The sequence below is a fragment of the Montipora foliosa genome, chromosome 6 (assembly GCF_036669935.1).
Source record: "Montipora foliosa isolate CH-2021 chromosome 6, ASM3666993v2, whole genome shotgun sequence".
Classification (NCBI taxonomy): domain Eukaryota; kingdom Metazoa; phylum Cnidaria; class Anthozoa; order Scleractinia; family Acroporidae; genus Montipora; species Montipora foliosa.
In genome coordinates, this window is record NC_090874.1 from 14780022 (window position 1) to 14793695 (window position 13674).

General features: G+C 39.5%; 1 protein-coding gene and 1 long non-coding RNA gene across 2 annotated transcripts; one reads left to right on the plus strand and one right to left on the minus strand.

Moving 5' to 3' along the window:
- Positions 1 to 447: 447 nt before the first annotated feature.
- LOC138006794 (oxaloacetate tautomerase fahd2, mitochondrial-like) lies at positions 448 to 12390 on the plus strand. The gene is made up of 8 exons (XM_068853359.1): positions 448 to 500; positions 4564 to 4802; positions 6578 to 6794; positions 8647 to 8706; positions 9187 to 9349; positions 9713 to 9821; positions 11080 to 11167; positions 12222 to 12390. Exons 2-8 carry the CDS (start codon positions 4567 to 4569, stop codon positions 12282 to 12284), a joined length of 936 nt encoding a protein of 311 aa, XP_068709460.1. The 5' UTR covers positions 448 to 500; positions 4564 to 4566; the 3' UTR covers positions 12285 to 12390.
- On the minus strand, positions 1596 to 4556 carry LOC138006795 (uncharacterized). Its single transcript, XR_011123936.1, has 2 exons — positions 4236 to 4556; positions 1596 to 2149 (listed from the first exon to the last, which is right to left on the minus strand). It is a non-coding gene; the product is annotated as an uncharacterized lncRNA (long non-coding RNA).
- Positions 12391 to 13674: the final 1284 nt, after the last annotated feature.

Here is a 13674-nt window from a genome sequence, read left to right on the forward strand (position 1 = left end):
AAGAGGAACTTCACACAGCTTGTAATTTTTCGTCATTAAATCGTTGTGAGCAACAACTTTATCGAAGGTGTGAATATTAGCGTAAATCATGAAGAGGACTGTATTGATTGTTTATTGGACACTTACCTAAATTGACGTTTCGAGTTGGTACCTGAGCTGTGGCGTAGGGGTGAATAACAAGGAGTAAAAAAGGACCTCTAAATCGCCTGCGGCGGGGAGACGATGTAAGCTACAAGGCTCAAATTAGAACGAGCACAGAGGTTTTTAGCAGGGATTCGTTTTGGTGATAAAATTATCTGTGAACGATAAACCACTACCCCAAGAGGGAAGGATGAGGGACCAACCACGTCCCCAGGGCGCATTTACCTTGCCAGGTAAAGAAGAAGACGAGGTTAGATGAGGGACATCCCTCGTGAAATCCCGCACGCTCAAGGAAGAGGATTGTGAGTCCTTGTAGCGCATGGACTGGGAAGTAGAAAAGGGCAATTCGTCGTTTTACATCTATGTTACGAGCACAGGGGCATTCTGTCTGCGCGTGCGCGACTTTGAGATCTCTTATGAGCGTATCCGCTGGCCCGCCATAAGCAGAAACCAAAATAATGGCGGTCTACCTGGCGAAAAGTTTCGAGTTCGTGTCGTTATCTGTGTAGTTTATCTTCCTTGCCTTACGTGTAGACGGTGTCAAAAGATCGAGAAACGGTTGGCTGTTTATGGCAAAAAGTCACAGCAAATTACTTTCGAATAATAAGGGGAAAACAAGTTGTTTTGGTGTGGAACTCTCACGTAGTCAGTAATCTTGCGAAAGTTGCATAATTCGAAGGGCTCTCCAAACACACATAAGCAGACTAGACAGACATTTTACCGCGTTAGTTTTGATTGCAACCTACGTGTTTACCTCTCACTGTTCTCTCTTTTGCTCTGTTGGGCATTCCTGTTTGAAATGTGTTAAAATATCGAGAATTTCAGCTACATTATGAAAATATATGTTCACACCCAAAGTTTACGGTAGCTTGCCTTTTTTCGTTTTAAGTTTGTTGGCATGAACGCGAACAAGCGTGAACGACGGGCCAAAAACAGCAGCTTTGACCAAATTATGGTCTGAGTAAACAGCCAGAAAATAGAGTTGGTAATGTTACCACGAGTAAAATGTTTAGGAATTGTGGAACGTTTGAAGCTTCTGACAGAGAGTAAGTCATGTTAAGTCTGGGTTTCGTGTATTGCATGGAGCACCTCCCATTTGAAAATTACTGCTTACATGGTGTTAGCTTCAGGGAACTAGAGCAAGATAGCTGGTTAAGGTTTTGAGTTTAAGCACATCCCAAATCCCTAGGGAACTAAATCTGAGGACCTGAAATAAATAACCACTGTCTAAGGGCATAGCAAGGTCTATGATTCCCATGTTGTAATTGAACAAGCTGCCCTCTTGAACCTTGTACAACTGTCTCAATCTGTAGGAATGATCCTTCTCTGTGGTCATTTCCAAAGAATCAGACTATTCAAGTTGAAAATTGATTACAAAATGACAACAGGAAATTAGTAAGTTCTGACTAGACCATGCCCAGGGAACAAAGCGATGTTAAGAGTGACACACCAAAGAGTATTCCTTTTTTAATATCAAGCCCCAAGCTTTTTAAACTTTTACAAGTATAGAACTAAAATATAATTTAATTTGTTAGTCCTTCGGAAGTATAAGATATGAGGAAATGGTCAACAACTGTATTCACTGTCACAATAAATGGATATCAAAAACTTAATGATCACGAGTGTTTTTCTTCATATCAACTTGCTGGCCACCTTACTGAGACTATGACATGCAACACTTTATTATGTAGGATGTGACTCCAACTAGTGAAATCTTAACTGTACATTGAATTTATAAGCAACAAAGAATCCCATTTGTATGAGCCTCATGAATTCAGCACATCTGTTAATTTTACTGCAAACAAATTAATTATGTATGAGTGTTTAAGATTCCAATCATAATCCAGAACTTCAAGAGCTTCAAATACGGCTGTTTCACATAACCAATTTGCCCATTTATCTTCATTCACAACTGTTTCTCAAGGTAACACCTTTCCACAAAACTTGACTTCTCAGCCATCACTTCTGTCCATTGCTCCAATTGTTGAGCCACTGCATGCCCATGTCTCTAAACAGCAGAGAATACGCTGTCAGTTCTTTTGATCCTAACTTTTAATTCTGTACATGAAACACTTTTTCCAAAGCAAGCTTACTGATAAACCTAAGACATGGAGAATTATGTTTATACTAGAACTTGTTTATGGATGCTAGACACTTTTCGAGAAACTGTGATGAGTAAATTCTTCAAATTAAAGACATGCAATATGGAACTCTTTTCATTCTTCTAGATAACTACATTCCCCTTGTCCTTCCAATTAACAGCCTAACCTTAAAACTAAATAATAATTTGCAGAGTACTTCTGATCATGGCTCAGAATACATGTCTGAACAGATGTCACTACAGAGCACAAACAGACAAGCTTCTAATGCATACAATCATTAGCCTCTTTGAAAGCAACAAGCATGGGCTACAAGGTGGCCTTATTGCAGCCAGCTCTTCTGGAAACATCAGTAACTTCATCAGATATCTTGCAGGAATGGTTATGCATGAGTGGGGGGCACAACTGCAAGGATCAAACATGGCCATTTTAGGTCTGAAGTCAACATCAATAATATAGGGTTTCATTTCTTTCAACTTAAGTAAACCATTCTCTCCCTCTTCCTCACACTATCTTGGTTTTTACAAACATTGTAAATGCTCATAAAGATTTGCTACACTGTACCCAGTATTTATTCAACATTTTTTGGGTACAAATAACATTCAAGGTAATATGTAAATGAACTCCCTTGCTTACTCTCATTGCAAATTTGAACGTATTATTGTTCATCTAGTTTTCAACATAATTTTGTATCTTCCTTTACCCGTTAATTGTGGTGAACATTTATTGATTTTTATACTACAGTATATGGATTGTTAGAAGAGCCAGTACATGACAAATCTGATGTGTAACATATTATTTGTGAATGATTGTTGAGAAGATGATCAAAATATAGTGACAGGTCTTGCAGATAATCAAGTGCATGTTTCACTTATTCTAGACGGTACAACGGGATTTTGGCAAGTAAAACGTGTTTCCTAACATTTTTTTGTACAAATGTATAACTAACACATACATCTAAAGAAATCGTGATTGGCATTCCTCTACACGCTAAGGGAGGGATACACACTAAAAGCGAAATGTTTGTTCTGCCCTACAGAGCTCGTCTCCAGAATTACAACCAAATCTTTTTGAATGAGCATTCTCACTTATTTCTTAAATCGCTCGTCTAAGAACACTTGCTGAGGTAAATTCAATTGCTGCACGTAGAAAAAAAAAAAACCGACGAGCTTCTAATGCTAGTCTGCTAGGTAGCAGCATGCTAATGAAATAAACACGATAACACAGCTTACGCTTCCCTGCTAGCAGAGGCTCTTTTCCTGAGCCTCTGCTAGCAGGGAAAGCTTACGCCATCCGGTTCGAAAACTACATGGACAAGCTCCAAATGTGAAATCTTCGACAGTAAACGGTAGTAGTTTGCCTTGTTACAAAAAAGAGCACGCATTTTTTCGGAATAAATAAACCAGGTGAAGCGGAGGACAAATAAACAAACAATGCACTAAAAGTGTTCTCGGACTTGGGGGCCGGCGAAAAAGGGTAGTTTAACCGAACTTTTGACTTAAGTTAGCTCTAGGAGACGAAAAAAGCAATTACAAAAATACCTACTGAAGCACAGGAAAAAAAATTGCAAAAGTCATCGTGTATTGAAATGACACTACAACCTTGTTAAAAATGGACAACTATATGCTCTGCACAACAGACTTGGAGAGCAGCAAGACAGAAGACTTTTGAGATCCACGACTTGGAAAATCAATCAAAACTTCCCAAATAAAAATTTGCCAAAAGCTTATGTAATAACATTGTAATCCTACAAACAGCGCATTTTTTAAAGCCTGGAGTCCCAAGCGGCTGCAAAGAGGAAGAAGAGACAATGTTATTTGAAGTAATTTAAAGCTTGGGGGCCGGCGGAATTATGATGAAATCTTACTACAAAGTTGAAGCAAAATCAGCTCAAATTCAAAATTTCCATCTCATAAAGGGTGGTTTATCTGAGGATCGTGTCAATATGCAGCCCTGTGATTCATAACAATAAAGCTTCAACATCTTCAAACTAACCTGCATCATTTGTCTTCTCGTGTGAACATCTTGAACTTCGGTAAATCAAATGCCAAACTCCACTTCTTTGGGCCTTTATCTCGTTTTGTTCGGGATTTGGTCATTAAAATATTCTCATCCGAACTCCCAACAAACTCGAAGAATATCCATAGTGATAGAAAAGTGTGTAATTTTGTTACAATCTTTCATCTCTCTTGACAAAATATTTTTCAAAGTGTAGATCGCCCGTTTAAAAACCCGCGGGCAGCGCGTTCAAAATAACAATGGCGCCGAACTCGAATAATTCGATTCCCTTCGCGCATGCTCAGACAAAATGCCCATGTGCTGCTCTATGTTACGTAGTTTTCTTCGACTTCGTTCAGCACGTTTTCCTTGTTTTTCTGTTCCATCACGATTTCGACATAATATGCGACTGATCCAGTTCGTTGAAGGGGGAAAACAGAGGGTTGGAGTGGAAACCAGTGATGGCGGGGATGTAGTTGATGTATGTGCTGGCGATAATTCCATTTCCACCGATATGAGATCTTTCCTGGAAGGCGGTGAGGAGATGATAAACAAGGCTCAAGGGTATGGTTATAATAATAACGACTGAGCAAAATTGCTTTATGAATTGCGGGGACTTTTATTTTAAGTGTAACTTTATATGGCTTCTGTCAGTGGATTTTTCTTTGGGACATTAATTAAAAATTCAAGACCACCTCCCCCCACCATCAACCTATTAAACAGAGAAACGCCTTGTGAAGAAGAATAGGCTTTAAAACAAGGTAACTGAAAAACATAATCAGCTTTACACCCTTCTTAGACTGCAAAATAGTATTACCTTATCAACTATTAGTATTGCCAGTTTTCACTGTCTCACCATCATCAAAACCATTCATCAAATAAGGTCAAGAATCAAAGAGATAAAATAAGATCACTAATGAAACAGTCTTGCGAAGATTCAGGTGTGTGTGATGTTTCGTGCGGGAGATATTCGATGAAATGTTTTACTCAAATGTATAAGGCTATGTATGGAGACGCCAATTGTTTGTGTCCCTCTGAGGGGCACAAATATGGCGGCCGGAAGCTAACAAAAACATGAGTCATTGAGTTTTGCTATAAAAAGCCTGTAGTCGTCTTCTGAGGGCTCATAAACACCTATATGAGTACTTTTTCTCATGCAAGGACTGTTCAGATTGCGAAATCTCAGCGGATAAGTCAATTTTTTTAGCTACGTGACAGCATTCTCGGCCACCATTTTAATGTGGTGTCGCACAAAAGCTTAGAAATTCAACCCCGTCAAACTGAAAATTTGTAAAAAGATATGTCTTCAGCTGTTCTAATAACTATCTAAAATCTCAAAAGGATTTATAATTCCTTATTTTTTAATCTTGATGACATCACATGGAAACCAATAATACGGTACACATCTTCCAACATTTTTCATTTATCTTTAAAAAGTTACTGTACATAGTTAGCACAAATTTGGCTGGAAAGAGGAGATCCCCCAAATCATGGAGCTAATCATAATTATCATATGGGATACGAATACGTTGTCACTGAGGCTATAACAGGTGCGAAATTATGGAATGGTCCAACTACTATATGGTATTTAACTGGGTCCAATGAACAATGACTGAACTGGTGATTTATTTTACTCCTTCATCCCCGCAGCACAAGTATCAAAATGTATATTCTCTCAGCTGTTCTGTTGATGTACATTTCTAATTAGCTGTAAATAAGGAAAATCATTTCCTGGATTCTTATGCCTTGTTTGTTTGATTATGCATTGATACTGTGAGAAGTTAGATGTTAGTCACTGTTATGATCTGTTGTGGGTTAAAGGGTAAAGCAGGCATACTGCAGATTGGCAGGAGTCTATGTTATGTGTTGAAAAATAGAATTTCCCAACTTTGATTCTAATGTGGTACTTGCAGCTGCAGCTGCTGGCATGTCTCCGAGGCCACGAGAAATTTGAAGAGCCTCTTCACAGACTAGGTCATTGCAGAAGTTATGTGTAAAACAGACGTTTATGATTATCACATATATTGGAGAAAGAAATGACAATAACTTTTTCAATTGGTATTGTGCGAAAGAGAAGGTGTCCCATATTGAAAAAGACAACTCTTGAACATCATTAGTAAATTTAAGGAAAATAACAAAACTGACATTAAAAGGGGACACAGTTTTTTAGTACTAGATGTTGAGGTTAACCCATTGACTCCTAAAACCGTCCTCCACTGACAAGTAAAATGGTCTTCCGTTAAGGCAGAGTGAATCTATCAGGTGTCACTCCCAGGTGGCAATGGGTTAAGCTTGGTTGTGACTTGCAGAGTTTTTTCACACCTTTTTCTTTATTCCAGGGTTGTCAATAATGGTCAACATGTTCTAAAGAGAGCTGATATTCGATTAAAGGCACCAATTCACAATCCCAATAAAATCATCTGCATAGGAATGAACTATGTTGATCACTGTACAGAACAGAACTATCCACTGCCCAAAGAACCAATCCTGTTCAGCAAGTTTAATAATGCAATAGCTGACCCAGGAGCACCAATCATATACCCAGATGAGACAGAGGTTTGTTTGGGTTGTGTTTGTTAGCAAGATAATTATATACTGTGTGTACATTTTTGTGCAACCATTTCAGAACTATGGGTATGTGAAACATGCAGCAATCATGAATAGATGTGCTGCTATCAGAAGTTGAACCTGTGACATTTTCAGTGGGCTAGTTCAGATGCTCCGACACTGAGCTAATAAAGGAGACAAATTATGGGAGCTATCTAGAACATTTAACTAGGTTCATGTGACAGTTCTGATCAGCTTCAGAGCATTATGGCTGAAATTGTCAAAATTTCTTTTAGTAAGTGGCATTTTGCATGGCAGCAAAGGATGGAGTAAAATTATAAATGGAGGTGCTTTGGAACCTTGTCTCTTGTGGGTTTGGTGTGTCAGCATTTGCAAAATGCTGTTATGCTTTTTAGTTGCAATTTTACTTAAGTTACAAAGTATATTCTTCTTGCTTGACCTTTCTTGTTAGCCTCTTTTGACTTGAGGACCCAGGTTACAATGACTAGAACAATATTATTCTTAAACCAGACAAAATCATAGGCGGCCCAAGCTTGTGTTGTGTGTGAGACGTGACTTTCAAAGCGTCACGTGAGTGAGGACGCTCTTGTAGACAATTTTTTTTGGTTTTTGAAGTTAGTTTTATGACAAAGGAGCAAAGAAGCGAAAAGTTATCAATGAATAAACAAAACAAAGTAAGTTAACTCACTTTGTTTATTTTTCTTGTCTTTTCGAGTTTTTTTGACTGTTTTGGGACATTGTTGTTTGAGAGGCTTTCCTAATTTTCCTAAGACAAAGTGAAACTGTACATGGACTGTAGGGAAAGAGTTATATTTTCAAGGACCGGATCAGACAGTGTGCCGGAGGGATACGTGGCAATTAAATGCAGGGGAGATCCTTAATTCAGTCCTGTAATCGAAAAGACAAGCACAAGCTTCGGTAGACAAATGTCTGGTCTAGAAATGTGAAGGAAATCTTTCTCTTTTGAGCCAAAAGGATAATGCTCTCAGCAAGCTGATCAGACAGGGAGGAACACAGAAAGGAGGAACACAGGGAGGAACACAGAAGGAAAGGCTTTCGAGCTCATTTCTCCATGAATTGCTGTGTCCAGCCTTGACTTTGTCATGGGAAGATTACGACAGCCGCTCAAAGAACAACGTCCCAAAACAGTTTAAAAAAGCTTGAAAAGACAAAACAAAACAAAAAAAAGGCAAGTTAACATACTTGTCTATATTTTGTGCCTTCGTTGATACTTTTTCGTTTCTTTACTCCTTTATCTTGAAAGTAACTCAGAAAACAAAAAAAAAATTGTGTAGAACAGTCTTGTTGCTGACGTGACTCTTTGAGAGTCACGTCTCGCACATAACATGAGCTTGGGCCGCTTATGATGGAATTTGATTGTTTAATTGAAATTAATGTAGTCCTGAGGATGGTTGTTGTTTATGTCTAACATTTCAACAACCTGTACAGAAGACATCCCTGACAATATTTAGTACCAACCAAGTCCTTTATTTACAAGGTGGATGAAAACTCACCAATCATTGTTTGAAGCCTTCACAGCTTATAAAGTATGGCTCACCGGACAGACAACTACTAATTTGACGTTTCTGATGACCAATCACCTCACAAACTGCACTACAGTATTTATAATGCTTAGGTAGTCAAAATACAGACAGGAATGGCGAGGAAAGAAACAGACCACTTTTTTTTTGCGATTAATATTTTATTGATATTGCTCTTAAAACAAGGATAAGCAAAATGTCACCTTGTACAAAGAATGTTTAAAAGTTAAGGGTTTGAAAGTCCTTAAGTTCATTCAATTTTTGCATCGTTTTTCGTTTTGTTTTTTTTTCTCTCCCAGCAACTTGATTTTGAAGTTGAACTTGCATTTATCATTGGGAAAACTGGAAAGAAGATTAAGGTAAGTAAAGGTCTTACCAACAAAACAGAAACAGTACTTGCAATCAGGATTTAAATTCTGAACAACTGGACCCAGTCACCTCAAGATTCAGTAGAACTATCACTGCAGAGTTTTATGTGTACATTTAAATCAAGTTTGTATTGTTAAACTATTGTTTACTAGGTTTTACTTTTAGGGGCCACCTTGTGTAGTGGATGTTGAGTGTGGACTGCATTGAAGTGCTCTAAGTCCCAGAATACTCTTCAAATTTCACTCAGCTTTCCACCCATTAGAGGGCACTAAAATTAGGTGAAGTATTACTGGGGACAATCTGTCGTGCAAGATGATAGGACTGCCTACCCACCCCCACTGTAGTAGAAGCTAGAAGCCATAGAAAAAGGAGCCTTTGGGTTTTCTTGCCTTGTCTATTGTACTGGTTACTGTAACAAGCAAGAAGTTTTCATTCTTTATCGATGGTGACCTAGAAATACATTTTTTTAGGAGAGCGAGGCCATGGAATACGTGGCAGGCTTTACAGTGGTACATGATGTAAGTGCACGTGATTGGCAGTTGAAAAAGAACGGTGGGCAGTGGCTGATCGGCAAGACGTTTGACTCATTCTGTCCAATTGGTCCCGCAATAGTCACCAAGGATTCCTTGTCAGGTGATTGATACAAAGATCAACAACGTGTTAAGCATCGATAGGGAAAATATCTGTCTACAAACATTTTTTTTTAAATTCAAATGTCCCCAACCCACAAGAACAAAATAATCTTTTGTATCGACTGAGTCAATAAAGCTCTGTTTAGCGCATTAATGACAATGGGTGACGTCCCTCTGGTAATTTTCTTTTCTCAGAGACACCCTTTTAACTTTGTACTGAAAATCTGGGATTTTAAATCAGGGATTCTACTTTACAGAAGTGAAAGGAGGATTACTGTTTATAGATGGTCTATCTGGTGAATTAGCATGTTTGTGAAAAATGCACAAAGGCATTTAGGTAATGATTTTTCTGGCCATCTCATAGATCCTCACAAACTGGGAATTCGTTGCCGAGTCAATGGAGAAACTATGCAAAATTCGAGCACGGAAAATCTGGTGTTTAAGACAGAAGCTCTTGTATCTTTTATATCACGGTAAGAAGTGAAAATGGGTTCAGACATCTCCACATCTTCTCATCTTACCTAATCATCGAAAAACTATAGGACGTTTTCAACCAACCTCTAGGGACACCAATAACAATAGAGAAATGTACGACTTCTGGTGGACAAACAAAAGAAGCTAATGAGAGATCTTTTGTTTTCATCCACCAACATGACGGCGATGAAGTCACGTGAAATCTCCTATTAATATTCACTACGCATTTTGTCCAATCGGATGAATTTAGTCCTGAGGAAAGAGTTCATTTTAAGAGCGTGGAAAGGGATTTGAAATCAGTCCTAAGGGATGTTTGGCATACTTAGTATTTTACTCTGTCTAACGCCAGACGATTTTACTCGTCAATGGGGAACCCCCAGGAGTCAATGGGTTAAAATTCACTTTAACTGTGTGGGCTCGTCTGAATCCATATTCTTCAGAGTTTGTATTTTCCTTACATATTAAATTTGTTATCCCGGGGAGTTGTTTACGAGTAACTGTTGCCTATGTTTGTAAACTTTCGCAACAATTTCAATTTTCCGGTGTCGGCGCGGAAAATCCCGGACCATGGTTCTTATCATAAAAAAACTGGACCGGTTACGAGCACTCTATTAGCCAATCATATTCGAAAAGCTAGGATTCCGGTCCGCGAAGAGGCTTAGAAAAAAAATTAATTAACTTTGTTTTAGGGTCACTTGACTTCAATAGCAATAAAGCTTCAAGAACACTACAACTCAAACGAAATCAGCAGTTGGTTTCTGGGGAGAGGGCAAAACTTGATAAATTACCTTAACAATAAAACGAATCGAAGAGCTCGCGAATGGCTTAGCTGAAATAGGTTTCCTCTTTATATCACTGATGATACATACTTAAAGGCACTGTGCTTCCTTGGTGATTTGAGATTACAGTATTGATGGGTACGTCACATGAGGTCGCTCTCACCCACAACGCCGGGTGGATTTGAATTCTAGCGTTGGGCCTATTACAACGACAACAGTCGAACTGTGAAATAAATTAAATCATTTGTTTGTTCACGAGGGGTGTGAATAATCATGCCATGTTTGCAAAGGAATAAAGTTCCTACAAATCTGAGCTGAAATCGATCTTGACTTTGGTTGATCCGAGAGCCAAACGTAAAAGTACGTTCTATTTAAGATGTGGTCACGTAGTCACTTAACTTATCGAATCCGTAGTTTGGCGACGCAGAAAGGTAATACTGAATGCAAATCACTTGGTATATTGCATTCTCCGTAACAGGTTTGTAACACTGACCCCTGGTGATGTGGTGATAACAGGAACTCCCCCAGGTGTTGGCTGTTTTAGGAAACCTCCTCTTTACCTAAAGGTGAGTATGGTCATGTTTCGAGGACAGAAAAAAAGTAAAACAGGAAAGGTTCATTCCCCAGAAGATGGGGAGCTGATAACAAGCAGTTCCTCTTTGGGCTCAGTCTGTCAAAGCAGAATGAGAAATGGCTGAGAAGGATAAGGTTGCAAGAAGAACTTTCACGTTTCTTTTGCACCTGTATTTTGCGTTGCGCTCGGCAGACTGAGCGAAATAGTGGCTGCTCCAAGTCTTTAAGCCTTAAAAAGAAACAAGAGTTGTGCGGGCTGAGAACCATCCCCCACCTTTGACAGACCCTTGTTCCACTTTCGCCTCGATTCGTGTTTTTTTATAACCTAGAAGCTCTTCGTTTCTCTTCTTGTCTCTTTCTTTCTCCTTTTGCCTTCTTTTCTCTTCTCTTCACTTCTCCTCGTTTCTCTTTTCCATTGTTTTCTTCCCATCCTCTCTGTCACGTTACGTCTCTTCTCTTGGTTTTTCTTCGCTTTGCTGGTTTTCCATCCCCTTTCTTCTCTTATCTTTGCCTTCCTCTTCCTCCTCCTCTGTTCATTTTTCGTTTCTTTCCGTCACTACTTTTAAAACGCAGCTAGCATGCTTGAAGTTGGCGTGGCCTCAAAATTAATGATTCCGAATGTAACTCCTCTCCACTTTGTAAAACAAGCGTACATCGAGTTAGGATTAGGAACTTATGCAAGGACAACGGCAATTGAAAACGTCACTCCAAAATATAACTTAGCGCCGTCGCAAGTATTTCGCGATTATTCCGTCTTTTCCACCTTGTACAATACGGGCGAACTATCCTGTAACTGGTTGGGTAAGGAAACGGTTTTAAAGTCAAAACAGAAGATGAATTGTTCGTTGTTGTACATGCTCACGTTGTAGTTTTGTGGAGTTCGGAAATTCGTGCAACACGAATTTTTTTACCTTTTTTTAACCAATCATATTCTTGCTTTGTGCCGTTGTCGTTGTTGTTGTCTTTTGTTTAAACTCCATCCTATTTGTCATGTAGCGTTAATATAGGGTCCTCAGTTACTATAACACCATCTTTTTTCCTTTTCAGCGGGGTGATGTAGTAGAATGTGAAATCGACGAAATAGGTTGCATTTCAAACACTGTACAATAAGACACGATGAACACTCCATATGTCTCTAGGTGTGCATTGTCCGTTTGCGAAGAATGTTGACTTTGGATGGGTATTATAATTAAAGAAATTAGGTATTTGTACTTTCTATGATGCGTGTTATTTTTTCCGTGTAAAAGTCACTGCTTACGAGCCAGAAGGCCCCGATCAGGCCGGCGCTTATCTCGGGTTTCCTTTTGCATGAAGCGACTAGGAGTATTTCTACTCCCCCCTGGATGGGATGCTAGTCCATCGCAGGGTTACCTCCAACATTTTGCCGGTACCCATTTATACACCTGGGTGGAGAGAGGCACCGTGAGAGTAAAGTGTCGAGCACTCTAACCATGAGACCACCGTGCCTCCTATTTTTTCCGTGTGGTACCTGGCAAAAACCCACTTGTTCAGACAAAAGAGCAGTTTTATTTCCATGTCAAGAGTTATTGTGCGATTGACTCGATTTGCTTCAATATCCGTTCGATTTTGTTATACAGCGATATTAAAACCGTTTCCCCCTTCCCCCCCCCCCTCCCCTTCCCTTCCCTATCCCAATCAACCTTGTTAAAACGAAATTGAATCCATGCTGAATGAGTTTAAAAGCCTTTAAACTTTGCTTCAACAACCATTCGACATCTTTTTTTGTTTTCGCGAATGTTGGATGAAATATAAGCTGTTTGCCCCCTATTTCAACATTAGGGAGCTTAAGCAACGACAACGGCGACGGCAACGACAACGTTATCTCAAAATACATCTGTTTCGGGAAAGGTTGTCCAACAGAAGCGGAAGAGCGTTCGCGACAATGCCGAAAGGTAGTATGGGAAATATTTAATAAGAATAAGATAACTTCAACTTGTAGAGAACGCCCAGAATCGACGATGCCACGACCGTTCAGTGAAGACCTACGGTGGCGAGCTATTTGGATGAAAGAGTTCTTAGGATATAGCGTTGATGAAATGGCAGTAGACCACAGGCTTATTTTGACGCTCTCTCCCGCTATCACGATACCAAATGGACAAAAGTGAAAAACGCACGTGCAGGGCGTGAAAAGCCATTGTTTTTGCCCACCAGTTATGCAAATTTGTGACGTTCTTGTTGCCGTCGCCGTTGTCGTTGCTTAGGGCGCTTTCCTTTTGTCAGAACTGGCCGGCCAGACCCGTCAGTTTGCAAAGAAAATGCGACAATTTGAAGGAACACTTGCATGATAATCCCTCGTTTTCTTCCGGAGGAGTGTATATCATCCTCGAAGAGTGTTAATTTGAAGGCGTTTTAGAGTTAGTCCTAGCAAACGCCTGGTCTGGCCGGTCAGTTCTGTCAAATGGAGAGCGCCCTTAAGGACGGTGCCTACTAATTCAAAGGTATTTTTGCGCGGTTTACTGAATATGCAGGAAGAGCAGAT

Coding starts and splice junctions, on each gene's coding strand:
- LOC138006794 (XM_068853359.1), top strand. CDS start 4,567: ATGTTACGTAGTTTTCTTCGACTTCGTTCAGCACGTTTTCCTTGTTTT. Junction 4,803..6,577: donor ATGATAAACAAGGCTCAAGG/GTATGGTTATAA, acceptor TCTTTATTCCAG/GGTTGTCAATAATGGTCAAC. Junction 8,707..9,186: donor AAACTGGAAAGAAGATTAAG/GTAAGTAAAGGT, acceptor ACATTTTTTTAG/GAGAGCGAGGCCATGGAATA.